The sequence below is a fragment of the Protopterus annectens genome, chromosome 6.part0, assembly GCF_019279795.1.
Source record: "Protopterus annectens isolate FY-2018-M chromosome 6.part0, PAN1.0, whole genome shotgun sequence".
Classification (NCBI taxonomy): domain Eukaryota; kingdom Metazoa; phylum Chordata; order Ceratodontiformes; family Protopteridae; genus Protopterus; species Protopterus annectens.
The window spans coordinates 1260718988-1260742413 of record NC_056737.1 but is presented as its reverse complement, the minus strand read 5'-3'; the positions used below and the strand labels follow the sequence as shown (position 1 = coordinate 1260742413).

Genomic DNA, 23426 nt, shown 5'->3' with positions numbered 1-23426 from the left:
TATGGTGCCCCTCTGTACAACAACATTCAGCTTGGATTACAGTCCAAATTAGAAGCCAGCTATAATAAAATAAGCAAATTCACCACACACTCCAAAACCTCATCTCATCATTGCCTCTCTTCAACCCCTGAATTGGCTAGAACTGCCTAACTACCTAAAATTCATAAAGCTAACTACCGCCCACAAACTCATTTTTAAGCCTTCTAGCTGCCCTTCCCTCTCCACCTCCTTAACCCCTTATATCCCAAATCGCCTACTAAGATCAAAAAGCCAAAACCTCCTTCAAGTACATAAACCATTACGACCTCCCGGCCAATTCCTGCTTTCATACTCCCTATCAAAACTTTGGAACTCACTTCCATCCCATCTTCGAACTGTCTCACACCTCCCTAACTTTAAATCCTTCTTACACTCCTACCTCTCCTCTAAATGGATGTGTCCCCACTTCAAACCCAAACTCTTCCCCATCTCTGCATACTATTCCTTACAACTTCCATCTGAGTTCTACTACCACTACCTGACTGTTCTCTACCCCACTTATTGTACTATATTTATCTCTTTCTGAGCTCCAGCCTTTGACACATATCATCCACAACTGCACACTTCTACTAAAACTTTTCCCACCTTCAGAATGTTCCATTGTCTAATGAATATTTTACCCATTTCTGCTACATTTGATGTAAATACTACCATTTGTACTTTGCCTCTAATTAACTTCACCTTTGTCTTATTATCTCAGTTTAATATGTATGAGCTATCTTTTGTAGTCTATACTGTAATTTCTATATTGTAATTTGCTTGTTTTATACTGTACTATTTTACATTGTAATTTGCTTAGTTATGGAGCTTTTCTCCCCGGACCTCCACTGAAAATGGGTTCTTCTGGCCCAGTGGACTTCCCCGGTTATCAAACTGAAATAAATAAATAAATAAATCTTTGCCCTCTTTAGCTATTACAGCCACCACCACTTTCTTCCAGGAAGTTGTTGCTTCTCCTCCTCTTAAAATGCTGTTAAACAAAACCTTCCAGAGCATTATCAGTTTTTTTAAATATCCACAGGAATAATATCTATTCCTGGGGACTTTCCTGTTGCTTGGTCATACATCACTTTTCTTATCTCATCTCCTCCTATCCTAACTATTAGTACTTGAGCCTCATCATTAGTGGAATACATTTACTCCTCGTTTGCCTGGTGTACCATGAGTAATCATTTTTCACAAACACTATGCTGTCTCCCACTTTTAGTACTTTGTCCTTCTGCCACAGTTTTGTCAGAATCAACTCCTTCTGCTGGTAGGATAGCATCTTTATTATTAAAGGTCTAGGTTGCTTTCTCAAGGCCAGGTTTGGGTCATACACACGATGTTCCCTTTCAATTAACAACTCCTGCTGTGGAATACCAGTCCAGTTGTTTATTTGTGCTTTCATAAAATTAATACAATCTGTTCCTTCCAGCTTCTCTGGTACAGCAGAAAATTTCAGGTTTTCCCTGTGTGCTCTGTCATCTAATTCCATTATTGTTTGAAACATCTCTTCTTGAACAGTCTCCTATTCAGCCAGCCATTCTTCATTTCAGCCTCTGATTTTTGCAGTTTTATCACCTCATCTGAATATCTTTTTAAAGTTTCTTCTATTTTATCCAGCCTTTTGTTATTTGAGTTGATATATTCCATCAGTGTTTCATTTATTTTAATCAGCTCTGAGTACATTTGACTTATTTTTTTCATCTAGGTTACTGGAAGTCATGTCTTGCAACAAAGCTGGAGCTTGCACTGATTTTTTGCTGAACAGCTGCAGAATTCCCAGTCAGTATATTTTCCTCACCTTTTGAGGTTGATTTTCTATCAGGTTCTCTGAATTTCTTTTTTTGTTAACATCCAAGCAGTGCACTTACTAGCCAGTTACTGAAATTTACCCAAAATAATGTGTTCACTGGCTCTGTCTTCTGAGTTTGTTTCCACACTGGGAGAGCTGAAAAGCTGTTACTTAATGTGCAGCCATCTTATTCCGTATCTTCTTTCTTGAGATGAAATCCTGTTGGTGGATATTGATGCAGAGCAAGCATTTGATAGAGTAAGTTGATATTTTATGAGTAGGGCAGTGGAAGCACTTGCATTCATTGATAACAATAAAAAGGTTAATTAGGAGGGTACATTAAGGATCTGAGGCCAGAATTATAGTGGGAAGGTTCCTGTGTGGTAAGTTGTGTCTTAACAGAGGAGCCAAGCAGGGGTGTCCTCTTTCCCCACTGTTATTTGCTTTATATTTAGAGTCATTGACAAACAAAATAAGGGACTCAGAAATTCAAGGATATAATTAATATGGTAATCAAGAAAAGCTGGCTTTATTTGCAGATGATGATTAATATTCTATTTGATAAATCCAGAAAAAGGACATGTCAGTGTTGTGGAACATTTTGAGACAGTTTCAAGTCTTTTCAGGATATAAAATTTAAAGATGATGAAACAGGCTACAGCCATAAAGTATGTACTCACGCATGAATTGGTTTAGAAATAGCCATATTTATGTGGATACAATAAGATGAAGTGTTTGCATATGGATTAACAAGGCCTCTGTTATGGCTGCTAAGGATATGTTGGAAGACTAAACAAAAGATAATGCAAAAACTGAGAAACTGGAAGCTCTTGTTTATGGATAGTAAGATACAAGCAGTGAAAATGTTTTTAGTCCCTTTAGTTTTATATACAGGTCAGGTATATTTTATCAACCAGAGGAGAAGTAGTGGACATTTAATTAATAAAGAGTTGAAGGATAAGTTGATCCTTTCAATAGAACAAGGTAGTTTAAGATTATCTGATTTGAAGAGATGTTTTAGAGCTACAGAAGTAAAGCTCATGTACATAACACAAGCAGAAGGTTGTAATTTAAAGTGAAGAGGGATGATGATGAAACAAGGGTGGGGTATTCATGAAATAAGTAGAGAGGGTGGGATTTTGGATGGTAGAGAGGGTGAGATTTTGGATGCAGATTCTTAAGGAGAATAATAACAGCTATGCAGAATATTATATTCATAAAGTCACATAAAATATTCTAAGTAAACCAATATGAGACCAGTGAATGGAGATTTTGCCGCTAGGGATGACTGCAAGTAGGGGTGCAGAGAATAGGCAGTAGGGGACTGGGATTTACTGTAGAAAACTGACAAAGGAACCAAGATATTGGTAGCAAATAACCAGAGACAGAAAGGTAATAGAATAGGATGAGGCAGGAAGACATTTGGGCATAGGCTAGAAACTGCCTTCCTTAACAGGATATCAGAATACAGGAAAAGAGAAAGGGATAGGGGAATCCTAAGTGAAAGACCTGCTGTGGTAAAGTTTTTAGTTGAATCTAGAACAGAAGCTGCTGTTAAAAAAGGGAATAATTAGTAATATTGCACAAAAACTCTAAGAATCCATCAGAGGAAGTTGGAAAAGATTGGGAAAAGAAATTGAATAAGCAATTTACAAGGGAACAATGGGAGGACATATGTGTGGCTCGCAAGTATACAACAAAGTCTAGAAGGTTCAGGATTTTTGTTTGGAAGTATTTGCATAGATATGTTTATATTCCAATCAGACTTTAAATCATTTTTCCTCAGGAAGATGGCAAATGTTCAAGGTGAGATGGGTTAGAAACATGCAACTAGGAACATAGGTTTTGGGAGTATAATGAATTGGCAAATTTAAAAAAATTCCCTATAGAGTAGTCTGTCAGAAATATTTGGTGAGCAAATGGATGTAAAGGAAATTATTTTTTTTGAGCTGGGACACTGGAACTGAATTGACTAGACACACTAAGGCCTAATTCTGGTGACTGCCAAAAAAGCAATTACTAGAAAATGAAAATTAAGTCTAAACCAACTGTATTTGAAGTATTGAATATTGTAAATATAGATAAGGAACTGGAAGTGGGATCTTTAGAAGAGGGTAAGAGGAATTTGCTTATGCAAAAAAGGAAACTTTGTCAGCAATGCATGCAGAATAATGTTAAGGAGGCGTGAAGTTTAAGGGAAGGCAGGAATTGAGCAATTTGTGTAATGTTTGACTGATGGGTGCATAAAAGGACATATGTGATGTATAATGTTTGTAACTGGAAACATGTTAATATGGTTCGTTTTCTTTAATATTAATGGATGGTAGTCTGTGTCTTAAATGATAATTTAATAAAGGTGTTAAAATAATTACGTAAAATAGTACTGCAGCTAGGAGATTTTACCCTTTAGACAGCATTTTCATTGAGCCTGTTTAACAAATACATTTTTTACTTCTTATCAGAATTTCGGCAAGGATTGTAGGTATTTTATTAGTTTAGGGAGGGTTTCCCAAATTTTGATATTAAGGCTGATGAGCTACATTTCAGTCTTGATTGGGATTCTGAAGGTTTGGAGTTAACTTTGAAAGAGATCTTGGACTAAATGGGGAAGAATACTGAAGATTAACAAGTTTAAAGATCAAGGATGGCAGAAGGAGTTGACCTCTGTAACCACTTTGTTTTTTGCTAACATGAAGCTGTGCTGTTCTCTTCTTGGTGAAAGGTTCTTGAATCTGCAGATATTATACAAGTGGACTGAAGTGTTAATGTTTTTATTAGTCAGTAGAAATGATTAGATGTTCATAGCCTTCATGGGGATGTCATTTTAGCTCAGAAATGGAGCTTATTGACTTTGTGTTTTGTAACTAGGATGTGATGCTGAAAGTTAAGTGAGGGGTTCTAACCAAATCCTTAGGCATCTTATGTTGTTGGACTGTTTCCATGGGTTTGTTGTTGTGGATAGCTGTACCACTATCTCATGGTTTCACAGTTTTTATACACTGCCTTTGGGGTATTTTATTTTTATTATTTTTTTTAGTATGAGGTTATGTCATAGTACCCAGTTAACAAACAGGGTGAGATCTTGTTGTATTTTTTTTCAGGAGGACTGAGGAGGTCGAACAATCACTGAGTTAGTTAAGGAATATTCTGGTGAAGCTCTTGAGTGAGGGACTGATGATGTTTTTAATGTGATGTTTATGTATGAAACCAGATTAAAGAAGCAAAAACTGAATAAGCTTCAAAGGGACTATAGTGACTTTAAGAAGGGTCATATCTTTGCATGGCCCCATAATAATAACATCAGTACAACAGCAGCTTTGCAAGGAGAGGGAAGTACGAATGGTGAAGATCCCACCCTTATTTCAATTGTAAATGCATATGAGGCTGTGGTTAATGGTCAGGCATCTACAGTTACTGATAGTGACACCTTGAATCAGAAGAGCTGTTCGGAATGGCAGATGGAACTAGGGGCGACTCGTAAGGAGTATACTACAGCATCAATAGGTTCTGCCAACCCTTTTCCAGTGCCAGTATCAAACATTTGGACATGAGCCAAGGAGGGTAAAGAAAGAACATGTCGCCAAATCAAGGAAAGAAAGTGTTTATGAAGCAGTCGGATGGAACAAAGCATTAGTGGTAAATTTATCATCAATAATTTTAACACAAGCAACAAGTAAGACTGTTAAATAAGGGATTATCTTTCATTCCCTCAAGTTCATTTGTGTTTAGTGACATTATACAGGACTTGCATTGTTTTGCCAGGAATGTAATGTTAAGTAAAGTGTCTGTTAATACAAATGCTAATGGGCCCACATGTACTGTAAAATTCAAGAAATCGAGTGTGTTCTCTCCCACGCTGGTAACTTCACTTGAGGCTTTTAAGGTATGTGAAGCAGATTTGTTAGAGTCTGACGGTGTTAAATTTCATACAAGATTTTGTAATTTAGAGATGATGAGAGGAAGGGTCTTGTTGAATTGAAAAATAATGATTCTATACAGATCCGTCCAGCAGACAAAGGCGGAGCAGTTGTAATACCTGATAGAGTAATTTATAATGAATGTATGTTTGAGATGCTTAACGATCATTCAACTTTTTTAGCAATTACATGAGTAGATATGGACAGAGTGATAAAAAGAGTATGTAATGATTTATATTATGCTCTGATGTGTAGAATGTTTGACTATAAAAGGTACACCTTTTTTACTGTAGAATTTTCTTTAAATCCTTATGTACACGGCCTCCCCAAAATTCGTAAGTGTCTCAACAAGCCTACTTTAGACCTGTAGTGTCAGGGAAGGGTTGGTTGACTGAGCCCTTATCTATTTATGTGCAGGATAAATTGGGACCAGTAGTTGATAGAATTCCAACTGTGCTTAAAAATACTGAACATTTTTTAAGAAGCTTGTATGAAGCAGTGGGTCATTTAGACATTTCTAGGTTTCGGTTTGTTACTTTAGATGTGTCTTAAGTTATTTACAGTTGTACCTAATTCTGAGGGTATAGATGCTGTTAGATTGGCTTACTGAAGTATAGCTCTTATTCGTCATGTTTGTTGGTGATGATTTCTTTTTTACTGGAATTCTTGAAAATAATGTTTTCATGTTTAATGATTCTGTCTATTGGCAGAAGATTGGCGTAGCCATGAGCACAGCTTGTGCCAATAGCTACGCCAATCTTGTAATGGCACAATGGGAAGAAGAGAATGTGCTTGGTCCAAATATATATTAAATTATATAAAAGGTTTATGGATGACATTTTTCTTTTATGGGGAGGTTCTTTATGTGAATTGGATGAATTTATGATGTATTTAAATGCCACTACTTCTTATTTAAAATTCACTAAATGTGCAGCTTTTGGTGAGATACATTTCCTGGATGTGTGAACCATTAAAACACCTACAGGCGATTTAGAAACTTTGTTATATAGGAAACCCTGTCATAGAAATAATCTTCTGCACTGGACCAGCATGCCATATTTTTCATAACGTAGTTAAAGGCCAGGCATACAGAATGCGTAGGCTGCACACTGATGATGGGGCATTCATTCAGGATTTGGGTCGGTTCCAGGATGATTTTCAGGGCTAGAGGCTACTCTAATGAAGGAATTGTTGCATGTATGAGTGATCTTAGTGATGCACATACGTGTGGGGCCAAGCCTTTTTATTCAGCTAGACAAGGAGCCATTAATTATAAGAGGCCAGCTGGATATAATAGGAATAGGGTTATGTTAACCTACACGAGTGATATAAGTAAGGTATGGAGTATTATTCGGAAGAACTGGCCAATATTGACGGCTGCTGATGATATCAAGGGATTTGTTGGGCCCAGTCCTTCAGTTTTAAGAACAATTATACATTAAAAAGGGAGTTATGTTATAGTAATTGTCAGCATGGAAGGGTTAAAGTGTCTAATAGGTTGGGCACATACCCATGAAGGAGATTTAAAGCTTGCAGTTTTATTTTGTATGAGAAGGTTTTCACACAGCCTACTAATGGATATAAGTTTATTCCAAGTTTTTATGCAGACTGTAGTACTTCATATGTGGTGTATCTAGCCTGGTGCAGAGATTGTGTTTGTTTCTATGCAGGGAAGACCACACATCCCTTTAAGGAAAGAATCTTAGAACATTTAGGACATATACGTAACAAGGATCTTACATTGTATAAACATGTGCAAGATAATAGTGGGCATAGTTTTATTTTTTTCTGCATTACAGTTGATATATATAGATAAAAGAGGGGGAGATTTTAATAATAAATTGGAATTAGCTGAGACTAAATGGATTGCTAGGTTACTCGCACATAGAACACCAGGTCTAAATGGTTGTGTACCTTTAAAGCTTTTATTGAAGGCTCGGGCTATAATTAATTGAAGCTGATGTTTTAATTATTGTTTTATTGATTGTACTATTTAAATGCCTTGATTTTTACATGTTATATGGTCTGATGATGTGCAGAGGGTCTGTACGAAAAAGCTCTTACCTTTTAATAAATAGATGCTTTATAGCCATGCTTGGCTGCTTTAATTGTTTTTGCTGAAGGACTGAGGAGGTGTCAGCTATATAAATCATGTTTGCATAAAGGATGATGGGGAAGAATTGGTGATCTGTATGAAAATGTGTATGTTCATACCTCATTCTTTATACAAGATACTGGCACTCTGTAATCTCACAAAAAAACAAGTCTTACTACAAAAAAGAACTATTATCAAACATCCCTCAGCAACCCCTATTCTAACCCTAAAAAGATTTGGTCTTCTGTTAACAAACTTCTGTCTCCAGGAAACCCGTCATCTCTGAATCCATACACCAATAAATCCCCCCTCGAAACTGTTACAACACTTAACAACTTCTTCATTGAGACTATAGAGAAACTTACTAAACCTGGAACCTTCATTGAGACTGTAGAGAAACTTACTAAACCTGGAACCCAATACACCAACTGTACTTCTCCCTCTCTACATCCTTCTCACTATCACCTCTCCCAGCTTCTTTCATTAGAACTCTGCTTAGCAAGTTAAAATCCTGTTCCCCATCCGTAGACAATCAACCACCCCTTTTCCTTAAACATGCAGCAAAATCCATTGCATACCTCATCTCTATCCTAATTAAAAGGTCCAAAAAAGAAAATACAGTCCCAGATATCTGGAAGAAATTCTTCATTATACCACTCCACAAAGGTGGTAAATCTTCTGACTCCTCCAATTTCAGACCCATTGCCATTCTCTCCCCCCTCTCTAAAATTATTGAAAAGTGTGCACACAAACAAATTCTTAACTTTCTCCTTCAAGAAAACCTTCTAACCGCACAGTTTTCGCCCCTCATATAGTGGAGCAGTTACTGTTCTCTTCAGTTCTTCCTTTCTCCACCTGCATAAAGAACTTTATCAGGGATTCTTTGGGTGACAGGCTAGCTCTGGTTTTGCCACAAGCAGTGATGGGTGATTCTGATGTGGCTAGACTTGGTTCCTCAGACCTCTCAATTGTTTGCTATGGTCCCTCTATTTACCACATACAGCCACTAAGGACTAGGGGATAGACACATCCTCTGCAACTGTAGGGTTGACCCGCATGGACAAGGGAGAACCACTTATGTCTCTCAGGGGAAAGGGTGGGTGAAGATTTTCCAAACAGCTCGGAAAGGCAGCCTCTGTATAGTGTCCCTGCTGTGGGTCAGTTCTTTTTCACAGAGTTGCTCACAAAAAGAATACAGAAAGTACAAGACTTGGCTTTTTTTTTTACTGTTGTTTCTGTGGATAGGGAGGATTTGCTAGGGAATTGCTTTCCGATTTTACTTTTCTTAATTTATAGTTCATATTTTGGTACTAGGCTATTGCCCCTAGGGCCTATACATGCCTAGCCATAACAATTCCCTGGCTATTCTTCCCACAGTATTTACTTCCCTGGACCCCTGTCTAGCAGGGTGACTGACATGATCCCTGGGGTGAATTTCCTATCTCCCATCCAATCATCAAGGTTCCTTTTGAAGAAGGCCAAAGAGGCGCTCTGCTTGACATGCATGGGCAGTCTGTTCCAGAGTCTGGGGAGTCTCTGGGTCAGGAACCTATCCCTCCAGCATGTTTTGTTCATTGTGATGACAAGGTATAGATCCCTGTAGCGTTTGCCTCTGAGGGATTGGGATTTCTTTAAGGGTAGCATGTCTAACAGCTCTGGGTTTGACATGGCCTTGTACGTTAAGCAGAGATCGCCTCTGAGTAAATGATATGCGACAGAGTATAGGTGGAGTTTTTTTTAGATGGTCAACATAGGGCATTTGCTTTAGGCCCGTGCTTCTTTTAATGAGGTATTTGTGCAGTCTTTCCAGTTGTTGCAGATGTCTTGAGAGGTGCATACCAAACTGGGCATTGTATTCTATAATGGGTCTAATGAGGGATGCGTACAGTGGGACAATGACCTCCTTTTTTTCTAGATGAAAAGCACTTAGTGATGAGGTGTGCCACACAGAAGGATTTCCTGAATGTTGTGGCGATGTGGTTATCGAAGGTGAAACCACTGTCCACCTGTGTCCCCTAAGTCTCTTATCACACTTTCAGTGTTTAGTGTACTGCCACCTATGTGATAATTCACAGGTACATGTTTTTCCCAAAAGGGATAACTATACATTTCTTGGCATTGAACTTGAGCCCATGGCTGTGGCACCAAGCATCTGTTTCTGTAAGGCCCTTTTGTAGACTATCCACATCATTTGGGGATTCAGTAATGGCTCCTAGTTTGCAGTCATCTGAGAACTTTGTTAGCCAGAGTCCCTTAGTGTTGGCCTGTACTTCAGAGAAGCAGATGCCAAACAAGAGTGGTCCCAGGACTGAACCCTGAGGTACTCCACTTGTCACTTGTCTGGAGCTGGATTTGGAGTCGGCTACTTTTACAGTGTGAGTTATGTCAGTAAGCCAGTTGGCAACCCATCGAGTGACGTAGGGATTAATGCCCAGCTTAGTAAGTTTATCTATGATTCCAGAGTGGGGGATGGTGTAGAAGGCTTTGGTGAGGTTCAGATAGGCTGTGTGGACCACCTTACCCTTGTCCACGGCTCTGGAGACTGATTCAAAGAAGTCAGTCGGGTTCAGGAGACAAGATCGGCCCTTCACGAACCCAAACTGAGTGGATCCAGTGTTTGAAGGTTGCCAATGTCTTTGTTTATAAGTTCCATGATAATACGTTCCATGGCCTTGCAGATCAGGCTCGTCAGACTGATGGGACGCTAGTTCCCGGGATCCAAGGTGAATCCCCTCCTTGTGAAGTGGGATAACTGTAGCTGTGCACCAGTCAGTGGGCACGAAACCTGAGGTGAGGCTGTGATTAAACATAACACTTAGATGGGGTGCCAGTTCATTTTGTAGTTCATGCAGTACACAGTCTGGGATGTCGTTTGGTCCCATGGATGCTGTATTCTTAGCTTTGGAGAGTGCGTTTTTTACCTGTGTGGCAATTGTTTGGTATTGAGATGGGCCCTTTAGGGGGTGAGAGGGAGTTGAAGTTTGCACTGAATCGATCTGCCAGGATATTGGCAATATCATTGGGATCAATATATTTAATGACATTCTGTTGTAGCTCAGAGCAGATCTGAGCATTGCCATTTAGATTCTTGACATAACTATATAATGCCTTGTAGTTGTCTTTGGAATCTTTGGCAATTTTATTTTCATTGTTTTTTATTTCCTCTTCAGGAAAGCACATAAAAAGACATCCCGCTCTTTCTTACTCTAATATCAGAGGAGCAGGGATTAGAAGAAGAGAATGTTGTGCTTCAGGGTTTTATTCACAAGCTGATTCTGAGGAAAATGTTCCTTCAGATTCCTCTCCAGAAGGCCCATTGTTTTCTGAAACTTTTTCTAAAATGAAAGCGGGATCATAATGAAATTCACATTTCCTAACAAATGTATTATGATCTGTTAGAGATGGATATTCCACAACTAGCAGTTGTTTCTCCTGTTTTATCTGTTTTAGAAAACATGTTTTGATAGTTTGTATAATACCTGTCAACTGTCTTGCCTTTGGAAGTCTGATACATTATACAAGGTGCCTCATACTCATAAATACTTGTTTTCTAACCCTGAATCAGACCCTGCAGTGATTTCCCTATCCAAGACTGCTTCTGCTAGCCAAATGGCTAATTCTAATCCTATTCTGACAAGTATTGGAAATCTTTTGACAAACTTGGGAAGCAAGTTTATTCTTCTGCTTTTGTAATATTAAGAATGTTAAACTGCCAGGCTCTCATATTAAAGTTATTTTCTTCTGTGGTTTGAGAACATAAAAAGTTATCTGTTAACTTTCCCTCTTCCGATGTGAATAATTGTTTGAATGCCTCTTTTATATCTGGTTTGCATGCAACTAAACACACTAAAGTGGTCTTATGATTTTGCTGACACTGTTTCCAGTGCTGCTGCTTTTGGGTCAGTCTTGAAATGATTTGCTTGGTTATATTCTCAAAATCTTCCTGAGGAGCTCAGGCTCCCTTTCCCAGGCATTAGTGAACCTTGCAAATGTTCTGTAAATTTCCAGTAGGAAACCAGTTGTGCTGCTTTCTCTTCCTTTGAGTCTCTAATTGCTTGTGTTTTTCTAATCCATTTAGTCCCACCCCCTGACATTTTCTTTTTATTGTACACCCTCATCATCTGCTTGCCTTGATGTCTTAGCCTTATATCACCTTTTGAAAACAAAATGCCAGTTCCTCCCTTAATTCTTTCTCTCCATAATAAACCCCATATTCATATTGCAGGTTACAGATAGTTTTTTTCTCTTCTCGTTTTATTTAAATTTCCCTGCTAAGCATTTCAGTTTTCTTCCTGTGATCATACTTCTACATATCCTGCAATGAGAGATGATCTGTCAGTTATCCCTGCCCTTTTCCTCACTAGTCACAACTGTCTATATTGTCTGTAGCTAATTTATAAAACACCACTACTGACCTGTTCCCCATCTGCTAACCATTCATGCTCTACTTTTTTATTTCACACTTTTAATATAGCCTTTTTTAAAAATCATATCTGTTTCACTACTCTACCTTCCCTTTCAAATGTTTTTTTTTTTTTTTAGATGTGCCCGTTTAATGGAGTTGGATATTTCCCCCACATTCTAAATTACTGCTTTAACCACCTTATTTTCTTCTCCTTTTATTTTGTAATTATGTCATGTCTAACTTTTTTGTATGTTTTTTATTGTGACCACTTTGCTTATGGTGTTATATTCTATAAGTTTGTAATTATCTGGAGCTTTTCTCCTCGGGTCTCCACTGAAAATGGGTCTCTGAGTCAGTTGGACTAACCCGGTAAACAAATGTCAAATAAATGTATTCCTCCTCCTTCCTCTTGCCTCATCCCTCTTTGGGCTTTTCCTGCAGTGCTTGTTAGATAGGACAGCTGTGTTACAATAGGTAGAATGTCAATTATCACTAACAACAAACACCATACCTAGTGTTTGAATCAGAAATACACAGCTGTATAAATGCTCTCACCTTAGAAAATTCCGGTCAAGGAGTATCTCTGTATATAGATGGTAGTGCTAATAGATGGACACTCTTCAAATCTAATCAGCTGTGTCTCCAGTCAGAAGTTCTATATAGCCAGTTGCATCTCAGAAAATGAACTAATCATAAAATTAACAAGGCCAAAACTAAACTAAATGTGTTTTTTTTTATTGGCATATTACCTGTACTCTGTCAGCTATCTTTTATCTCCATTACTGCCTTTTCTACTGGCATTTTTGATGACATTACAGAGGTGCTAGAATGGAATTTCCTGTTCTTATTCATAGATGATAGGCTCAGACTACCCTGAATAAAATGCCATTTCATATAATACCACCTCAGAAATGAGTGTCACTGCCTAACTATAAATGTGGGAAGCTGTACATTAGAATGTGACACCTTCCTTTTCTTTACCCTAATTAAAAATGACTTTACCAAGTGCAGGGCCCACTTTCTTCCTGGAAAATATAATTATACCCATTGACCAGATCCTTTCGCTTCTCCACTTCCTTCCAGTCCACTGTATCTATCCCTTCTGTGATATTCTGTGACAGCTAGGGCAGAATGCATCTGCATTTGATGGGTGTGGCATCGACACAAGATACAGGGTTTGATTCTGACCTCTGGTTATTGGCCAGACTTAAAATGTCCCTTGAGGACACTTAGACTAATATTGACTTGTGAACCTTATGCTATTGGGGCATTACCCAGCACACTTCCTCAGCAGTAGCAGCAACATGTAATCCTACCATTAGTAATAAGGTCTCTCCTGTACTCATGTTTGTATTCTATCATGCTGTGCTTTACTTGATTTTTTTGTGCTGAAAAACACGTGTTTGCCTTTTTTGTACTGTAATATAGGTCTCCAGGTAATTACCTTAAAAAAGTCTTCATGATTCAGTCTACTTAACCTTTAACCGAAATGAAAATTATAATTTCTTTTTTGACTTGTTAGAAAGAACTACATTTTGTTTACATATGCATTACATTTGTTTGTCATGTTTGAGGTCTAGTATGTATATGTTTGTGTCTATATATATATATATATATATATATATATATATATATTCATATTCCTATATTTAGATATAGCTATAGAGATATATCATTATCTGTAGGTATAAGCTTTTTTTCTCTGGTATCAAGTACCAGTTAATGTGTTTTTTAATATACCAAATCTGCTACAGAAGCCTTTCTTAAAAATCTTTTGCTGTCAATACTGATATAGCTGTATATATTGGCACAGCTGTGAGTGAATAAACCATGAAACAGATTACTGCTTTCATTTAGCTGACTAATCTGTGTCTTTATGAAATCCGTGTGGACCAACTGAACAAACAGCCTGGGCTGGTGAAACTGGGATATCTTCTGTCAGTACCAATCAAACTATAGCCTTCAAAACACAAACCATGTAGTCATAAGCCTTGTGTCTGTAATATTTTATTTGTTTATTTATTTGTATTTTATTTGACATTTGTTAACCGGGTTGGTCCAATTGAGCCAGAAGCCCATTTCACTCTAACTACTATGTATAACTTAAAAACAGAATGATATATTCTATATAAAATAAAAAAAAGGATTGAACACCAGAAATGCAGTTACAAAAATTACAATTGAAAGAAAGTGGCATCTTTGACTGTGTACTGAGTAATAGTAAAGTAATAAAGCTGTAGTGGGTGTTATAAGCAGATTATATCACCCAGAAACCTGGCAAGGGAGTTTGAATGCATTACTGTGTGTGTGTCTATATATATATATATATATATAGAGAGAGAGAGAGAGAGAGAGCAAGAGAGAAAGAAGGGGTGTATATATGGATGATTAACTTGAGGGAAAGCAGCTTGACTTTTAATAAGCTACTCTCTTTACATAGGAGTTTGGAAGATAAGGTGGACAGAAGACCAGTTTAGAAATTGCAAGGAATATTAAACAAAGGATAATGATAAATAAATCTCATCAGCATAAATTGAAAAACAACCGAGATTTTCTGCAGACCTGTCTTCAGATAACCTTTTTCTCTGTCATATTTTCTGAGATTACAAAGGCATTAGAGTGAAATTTATTATTTTTATTCATACAGCAACAAGTATATAGGCTGCAGATAGGTATTATCGGAGGTCCTGGTATCAAATTAAAAAAAAAAAACTGGTTATAAGTTGTGGAAACAGTGGCCACTGGAAGTTATTGTCCAGATAATGAGAAGTTATTTATATGGTGACTGAGGTGCTGTCTGTAACAGGATGGCTCCTGGGCATTGCTGTATCTAATAAGCTAACAGTGTTAAACCAGTTTGTAAAAACTGGTGAAAGTCATTCTGGTGGGTAAACCTAGTCAGAAATACAAGTAGGTATTGTTACTACTCAGCAAAGTACTGTTAAAGCTGTAACTATAATGCTCTACTCAGTTCTGAAAGCCATTGTTACGTGGGCATTGATTAATAAGAAAAAGTTTTGTGGATAGTGATAATTGTACAGAGATTGAACTGGGCATGTGAGAAAAGGGCTAGAGCCCCGAAATGTATTTGTTGATTTAGAAGAGGAAGGGGCATTAAGTTATAATAGCCCTTTTTATCTAACAGGTCTAAATAAGGTGTCCGTATATAAAAAGACACTATAAAGAATAAATATTGTTTTTTTTGAGGGGGGTTTATAATGAAGTTTTTCTTTGCAACAAGGGTAGTGGATCACTGAGGCAACCTACTGTAGGGCATGATAGTGATGATAGTAAAAGAAGCAAGCACACTTCCAGGGGTACGTAGTGGAGTTTCGTGGAAGCAAGAAAGGCTATACTGCAACGCAAATGAAAACTGCATCTTGCAAAGTAAGAGTGAAGGTGGGATATGTAGATTAAGATGAACCTCATGGTCCTTTTCTTTCAATGACACTCAAGGATAATCTGTTATTTTAAATGTTATATGCCAACTGTGGATGACTGCTGTGATGATTTAAGTGAAGGCATGGAATATGGCTAATTATTTTCAGTCTTTTTTGAATACAGTTTTATGCTGTTGCAGTTAAGAAACATCATAAATATAGCAAGTTTAAAGAAGAAGACATCTTTTTTTTTAATCCCAGTACCTGCTGGAAGTCCCACATTCCTTTTTTGACATTCTTTATGGAGAGCAGTCCTTTAAAACAAATAGCACTTATGGAGCAAATTTATTTTTTCTTGTATAATACTGCTCATATAGTACCAGGTTTTCCTTTTGCAACTTACCTGTAAGAGATGCAATACTAAAATCATGTGTTGTTTAATGCCTTAAAATAACAGTCGTTTACTCTCCATGGAGGTATATGCAGATGCCTTTTTATTTAATATGTGCCTTTCTGGATAAATAGCTGTGGGATCACTGTTCTAAGCAGGTCATTTTCTAGAACCATCTTGAATTAAAGGAAGGACTATTGGTCAGTGAGGTGTGAGGAAATGCTCCTCACCACTAGCAGTGGAAGGGCATGAACTTGCATATTGGTTCTAAATGACTACACATGCTGTTCTTTCTTCAAGAGAGGAATATTTAGCATTTTTTAAATACAGCCTGTAATGCAGTTTTGCATACTTTACCAGTGTAACTCATAGAACATGGCAAGTCTGAGTGATGTGGTTTGGCAAGCCTATTCTGAATACATGTAAACGTGAGACTATTGATTGCGCTTCCAAGGATTCCCTTAGGAATTTTTGCTGTTACATTTCATGTAAAAAAGATGACGTTAAACTGCAATGTACAAGATGTTTCATTTGGAGTGCATAACTTTAATTTGTATTGCAGACCTGTTCCATGATCTGATTCTTAACTGTTCTTTTTTAACCTTCAAAATCTGTTTTAAAACTTTACCTGGCAAGTTGACAGAGTCTTTAATTAGTCTTAGAATTAACTGCAGGAAACCAGTTTAAAAATATGCATTTTTCTTGACCATTGTAACCATAGCAACACTTTCATTTTTATTTAACAAAAATAGCTAGTATACTGAAGAAAACAAGATATGCAGAATTTAAAACAAAAGATTTTTTAATATACCTTTATCTGTTCTGCTTTAATCACGCAAGAATTTAAAATGAGTGTTATTCCTTCTTGTATTCTATCTCTTGAAGTAATGTAATAGAAGACATACTTGTTTCTTTTAGTGTTAATAAATATTTCTCTCTTTTTCATAGGTTAAGACAGACCGCTTTTCCTGGGCAACACTACGTGAGAAATTCAGGTCTCTGCTCACAGCAGAAGCCAGTGAAGATTTGTGACAGATGGGGCCAAGTCACAAACTTGCAGCCTCAGGCAGAATCTGTAGAACTTTCCAGAGTGTGTCCATATTTACCTGATCAGAGAAAAAGGAAAATCTGCAGAGGAAACTGAGCCTGGCTGCTTGTCATAGCTGACACAGAGCCATCTGCCACAAACCTGTGGCGGCTTTAGATCTCCAGTCCTTGCCACCACCCCAGCTTAAATTAAATACAGATTCAGAGAGACGTTATGATGGTTACACATGTCCCCGGCATCACATGCAGGAGACTCTGTTAAAAAAAATATGTGGCCTGTTGTATAACCGCACTCATGTATCCCATATGTGGTGCCACATTGAATTTCCGGTTGAATCTGTTTTTATCCTTTGTACTGGATGACATGGTGCCTGAGTTCTTTCTTTTTGCCGACATGATGGCAGCCAAGCTATGGCTTCAAACGTTTGCAGTTGGCTGGCTTTCTACCTAGGTTGCCAGGTTATCGTTAGAGCCTTGTTGTGTCCTCAGAGGGCCACAGGGCCTGAAAGGAGGATCAGAGTGTGACTGGACTAATTGGGCAGTCATCCATGAATTGTTTTCAGGCAAAGGGCTGCTTTAGAGCTTTCCTGTTTTGCAAATTAATGACTCTGGCACAGGGGTTCTTAAGTGAAGGTATTAATAAGGGGTCTGGCAGGTATTCCCATGATTCACAGTGTTACATTTGCATTTAATTAATCTTAAAGAAAGCTGCAAGATAAACAGCTGTAATTCAAGCTAGCACAGGGAATATGCTACATGGTGCCATCTATCTGATGAAAGCTGAGACACTAGTTTTATTTTCTTTCCAGGATGGTGAATAGATGACAGAACTGCACAATGCCTCTCATAAAGCAGAGGCTGTTTTTTATTACATACTAATCACAACTCATGGAGAAATATTTTTAAAAAGGTGACTGATATATGCTGCTAATAAGTGCACGGTATTGCTATTGCAAGTAGCAGTTTCAGGTGCAGTGCATATGTTACTCTGTTTTCACAGCTGAAAGTTTTAATCAAAATGCATGGTAGCCAGCTAGCAGAAATCTGCTTTGATCAAAGCAGATAGAGCTGTAACCGGAATAAAGTCTGACATGTTATCATACTGGGGGTTTTAACTTTTGATTGACTTTTGTACAGAATGTAGATATACAGTTTGTTCATTTTTTCAGGAGATGAATCTGTGCATTGATTTTTTCTTAAGTTGCAGAATAAGCAGGTTTCATGTAAGAGGTGTTTGATGTATCTGAGTCATCTCTGAACAAATGCAATGTTCAAACATAATTTCCGTGTGGACATTGCTAGTGTAACATAGTAGATTTATTTATATTTTATTTGCCTTAAAGAAGGTGTACCTGCAAAGCCAAGTTTGATTCTCAGTACCTCCACTTTCATAAGGCTTTAATCTGAGGCCGTTACTGTTCCTAATCAAATCCTGGAAATCTGGCAGCTTTATCCTATTGAGATTAATTAATGCAATTCTAATGGGTCTTGGTAGTTACCAGAAGCTAACCAATGTGTTCTGATCTGTCATTGTTAATGCTTTTTGTGTGAATGCTGTGTCCTAGGTGTTAACTATAGCTGCCTTGTTATTCCTATTTGTTGTATAGTTTATTAATTTGGTTAAGTTGATTGCTAGTAATCAGGAATGGCCTTTTAAGAAGAGTCCTATTTCCACAGTGGTCCAGAATACAAATGGAGCAAAATTATAACTGTATCTGGTCTTAGCCAGTTATAGTAATCGCATACTTTTTTTATTTCAGGATATAAGGGATAGCATCGTCTAGTGAACCAAAAATAAATGCTTGGCAAATAGAATTAAATGCATGAAGTGATATCAAAATGTCAATACAGTAAAGAAATCCTTTTCTTTTGACCTGTGTATAGAGAAGCACTGAATGGGATTACATTTTTACACAGTTGTTTTCCACTACTAATCATAATTGGAGTACATTCTGGAAACTTAAAACTGTAAAGAAAAAAATTGAGAAGGTGCTGAAATGTACAAGTTTCAGTGTGTCCGTAATACAGCAGGCTTCTCAATGCTTGTTAAATTGTCATGAGAAATCTAGGCAGTCTGTCTAGCTACATATGCTTGCATATACACAGTTTGCTTTACTTTAATTAGATGCATTACATGTGGGTTGTACATTAGCCAGTCATATCATCTGTACTAGTAGGCTTGCTGCTTGGGATATGTAGTTTAAATATTTCTTCTTTTATCATGTCCTACTACCTGTACCAGATTTGCTTTGGAGGCATTTGTTCACCCATTTCACTTATGCAGTGGGATAATCTCCCCACTTTTTTAACCTATTTTCATGGAATATAACTAAAGTGGTTATTTTTGCCTCTGAAATGCATGTTTGGTGCAAAAATGTATAACTGAGATGCAACTCTAGCCATAGTATGTGACAGCAGGTTAGAAAAAAAAAACTTGCAGGAATCAAAAAAACTGCATAAGCACTACAAGTTTCTGACTATGCCCTCTTTATCTTGTATTAAACGTAGTTATCTTGCTGGTTATGATATTTGTACATATTGGTTTTATATTTTATCGTGTCCTGGCTGAATATGATCCTATTTATATCAAGCCAGCTACCGAATTAATACATGAATGTGTTTACTGATTGACTGGAAATGCGCTGTTTGTTTGTCGGTTTATTTTTTTTCTGTTAACTGTATATGCCCAATGAGGCAGTAAGCCCTTGTTTCCTTTTTGCTTTTAAGACCATAAAGAAATGGTGTCCTCCTTTGGGTCACACATTGTTATTATCTACTGCCCGACTTCTTAAAGTATACTGCCTACAGTGCTGTCTTGTCCCAAGCAAGTATTATTTACCAATGTGAAAAATAATTATATGTTTAATATGGATACAAGATATGGATACTAGTTTATTTTAGTTCTGACACACTGCACTTATTTTACTTTAATATTTTTTGTAAACAAGACAAAACAATGAAAACATTTGAATAATTGTTGAAACATTTGTACTTTAATTTTAAATATTGATGATTACGTAGTGGGCATTTTGTGATAACTTCCACTTTTGTTATTAGTGCATTAAATGCTGTTTCATCTACTGTATCATCATTTTACTGTAACAGTCACAATAGGTAAGCCACTTTCATCCTCGAAGAATTGCTGAAACAAAGCTGTTTCCACATTATTTCTGAGGTACTAATTTTACAAAGTAGTAGTATGGTTTTCCAGAATACTACTACTTTCCTGTTTCATTATTACACAGGATTTGAAATAGTGCACCTTTTATTGAAAATGTATGTTTTATATAACACATCTTTATGGAGTGAAAATATGCCTCACATGATAATTCTTTTAATGTATATGCCCCGAATCCCATTGCCCAGCTAATGCTTAGTGGAGCATAGCATTTTTGGAACTTCTGTTCCGTGACATTAAATGGGATGCTGTGCCTTTAAGCAAAAGAGGCTATCCTTGTCAGCAGATGCTGCTTGAAGTGCTAAATTCTTAAATCTAATTAAAGAACAAAGGTGTGTTGTTTCAGATATCGAATCAGTGTCCAGTGTTTCAGCTACACCTTTTAGCCCTGGCTTTGCAGATTAATTAACACATGCTCTCCAGAAAGTTAAACCCTCATTTCACCGATACCTCACAGCTGTGTCACAGTGCTATGATTTAAAGAGAAAAAAGGAATTCAGACAGCACTACCATTTGAGGCATTGCTTTCTTCTAAGCATTTACTCTGTGATAGCATGTCTCATTTTGGTGCTTCCAGCTATGTTCTCTGCCTTTCAGATCCATTTGGCTCTTCTTACACAGGAACACTAATGGTATTATTCTAGGTCAGGAAGGTATAAGAAGTTAAAAATGGTCTGATGGATCATAACGAATTGCTTCAGTTTATGTATTTTATTTTTAACATAAAATGGTTTTATGAGTTATTATTTTTTGATAGTAGAATATGCTACAGTGTCGTATTAATAGACTTTGCAGAGGTAACATGGACCCCTGGGTGCATCAGAAAGCTGTCCTCCTACACGATAGTGCATGCAGCTGTAGTTTAGCCTCAGGCACACCTACTCATAGACACTATCTAATGCATTTTACATTTGTTCTGATTAAAAAAAAAAGTAGGAGGACTTTGCACTCTTTGTTCCTTTTGTAACCTATATCAATTGGCACATAGAAAGTGTAGTATGCTTTTGTTGGCCTTTAATCTGTAATTAGGAATTCTAGGTATTGGGCACTCCACTGTGCCTGCCTTTTGAGTTGACAAATATTACTAAGGGATCATGGTAGCTGAGCACAGGAACTAGAATAATTACATTATTGAAGCACAGGGAAGTTTGGAGGGAGATTTTTTTTCCTGTGGCTTGTCGTGTAATTTAAATGATGAATAGTGAAGCCTTTAACCCCTTCACTGCGGCTGAGTCAGGCTTTTGTGTGAGCAACAGAGGGTGCCAGGTATTTTCTTCCGAGAACTTTAACCAACTTCAGATAACTTTCTTAATTTTCATGTATACTGAAGTTCTCTCCTGCAGCGAATCCGACTGTATCAGGTCAATGGGTTTCGGCTGGCTGAACTTAATATGTGCTGTGGAATAAGCAAACATTGACGGAATGTGTTTAAAAACTCTGAAGTGATAAAAACAGTGTGTGTGTGAGCTGAAATAAGATTGTGTTTAAAATAGATAACTAAATGGGAGAAAAGGTCATCAGTTTTGTGTAGAAACATTATTCTATTTATGCTTAAGCATATGAAACTTTTTTCTTAAATTATTTGTTTATATTTCTTAACCTTGTTTTAGTATTTTAATGAATGCTTTTATGTCACCAGAATCTATGGAAATTTAGCATGTCAAAACTGAAAATGAAAAGTAAATATTTTATTGTATGCTTCAGTGTTTTCTTTTTTATAACTAAAACACTGTATAATATTTATTGAATCTGACCACTAAATTTGCTGAACATGGATTTCAAATAACACTGTGTCATTAAGTTTGCATCTTTGGAAACAAACATGACTAAAATAAGATTGTGAAACTGAAGTAGAGCCAGAGGTCTTAAACAGGCAGTAGGGATGTTTTGCAGCATAATAACTGACTTTGAAATTATCGTTCTGGCAGCTGTAACATCAAGACGCAAGTAACAATATTGCATTTTCTTTTCAAGACAAACCGCTAGGCTGATTCCAGGATTGCATAGCTGCAAATCCATATTTCTTCAGTGCTGTCTAAAAAGCCAATGAACAGAACTTCTTTTAACTCAATAATAGGTTGCAAAGTAAATGGACCCTGATGGTCAACCACGTACAGTATAAATACCCACTGTCTACTAAGAAGTGTTACATGAGGCTTTGGAATACAGAGGTTTTTGGTGCAGTTTTTCTCTGTTCTGCTGGGTCCAAGCCTTAAAAAAGGCTAGTGTGATTGTTTATGTAACTTAGCAGAAACTGGTCGCTTTTTTGTATTTGTGAATATGATAGCTTGCCTTCTTTCAAAACAGTTCGATTTGCAATTGAAATGAATGTCTTACTTACATAACTTCTTTGCAGAAAAATGAAATAAAGTATCTTTGTATGTTTTAAATCTTGTTAGTCCTGCTTGAAAGCTGAAAATGCTATTTGCAGTGGACATTTTTAAATTATATACTTTTAAAATTATTTTTAAAATAGGTTTGTGTGACTTCTGCTATTCCTATACTTTAAAATGTTATTGTTATGCATTACTACACAGGACCTACTACACTGTAGGTCATGACTCAACCTATCTAACCACTATGATGCATTGTATGCATTGTACTATGAATGATTAAGAGCAGATTTGATAAAAACAGAGAAAAAATTTACAGTCAAGTAAACCAGTCACTTGCTTTCCTTTTCTTCTTCCTCTACCTAATTAAATGCTATAAATGGATGGAATGAACTACACATTGACATGATACCAGTTAATCCAATTTGGGCTGGTGTATACAATTATTTCACTGTCTCATTTTTTTTAGCTAATATTCACTTTACCAACCACTAGTGAAATAAATTCAGTATAGGTTTTACGTGTGTCGTCATGCATTGAACAATCCTTTTGGTTTTGATGGTAGTCATAAAAGTGTGGCATAGGGCAGTCTGCCAAATGAGCCAGATAATATTTAAAGGATGTTTATGATTACAAATCAGAAAAAGAAAAAAAATACACATTTTTGAACATTTGTTGATTTTTTTTTCAGTTCCTTTGTCTGTGAATAATTGTAAGTGGATGGTGATATGTAATTTTGTGTACCACTGAGTGACATGCTATATCAGCCGTTCTGACGTGACAGTGATGTTTTGGTGGTGCTTCTCTTTCCCAGTATGCATTTTGCAGTCCATCTAATGTTATGTTGTTTTGCTTTACCTTTTA

At 36.9% G+C, this 23426-nt stretch overlaps 1 protein-coding gene across 2 annotated transcripts in view; it reads left to right on the top strand.

The window, feature by feature from the left end:
- The window catches only part of GTDC1 (glycosyltransferase like domain containing 1), a 3282804-nt gene extending 3260185 nt beyond the window's left edge, over window positions 1-22619 (top strand). For both annotated transcript variants that reach the window (XM_044074854.1, XM_044074853.1), the window contains one exon: window positions 16953-22619. In XM_044074854.1, coding sequence (XP_043930789.1) covers window positions 16953-17036 — 84 coding nt within the window. In that variant the 3' untranslated portion in view covers window positions 17037-22619. The remainder of the gene's footprint in view (window positions 1-16952) is intronic.
- The last annotated feature ends 807 nt before the right edge of the window (window positions 22620-23426 follow it).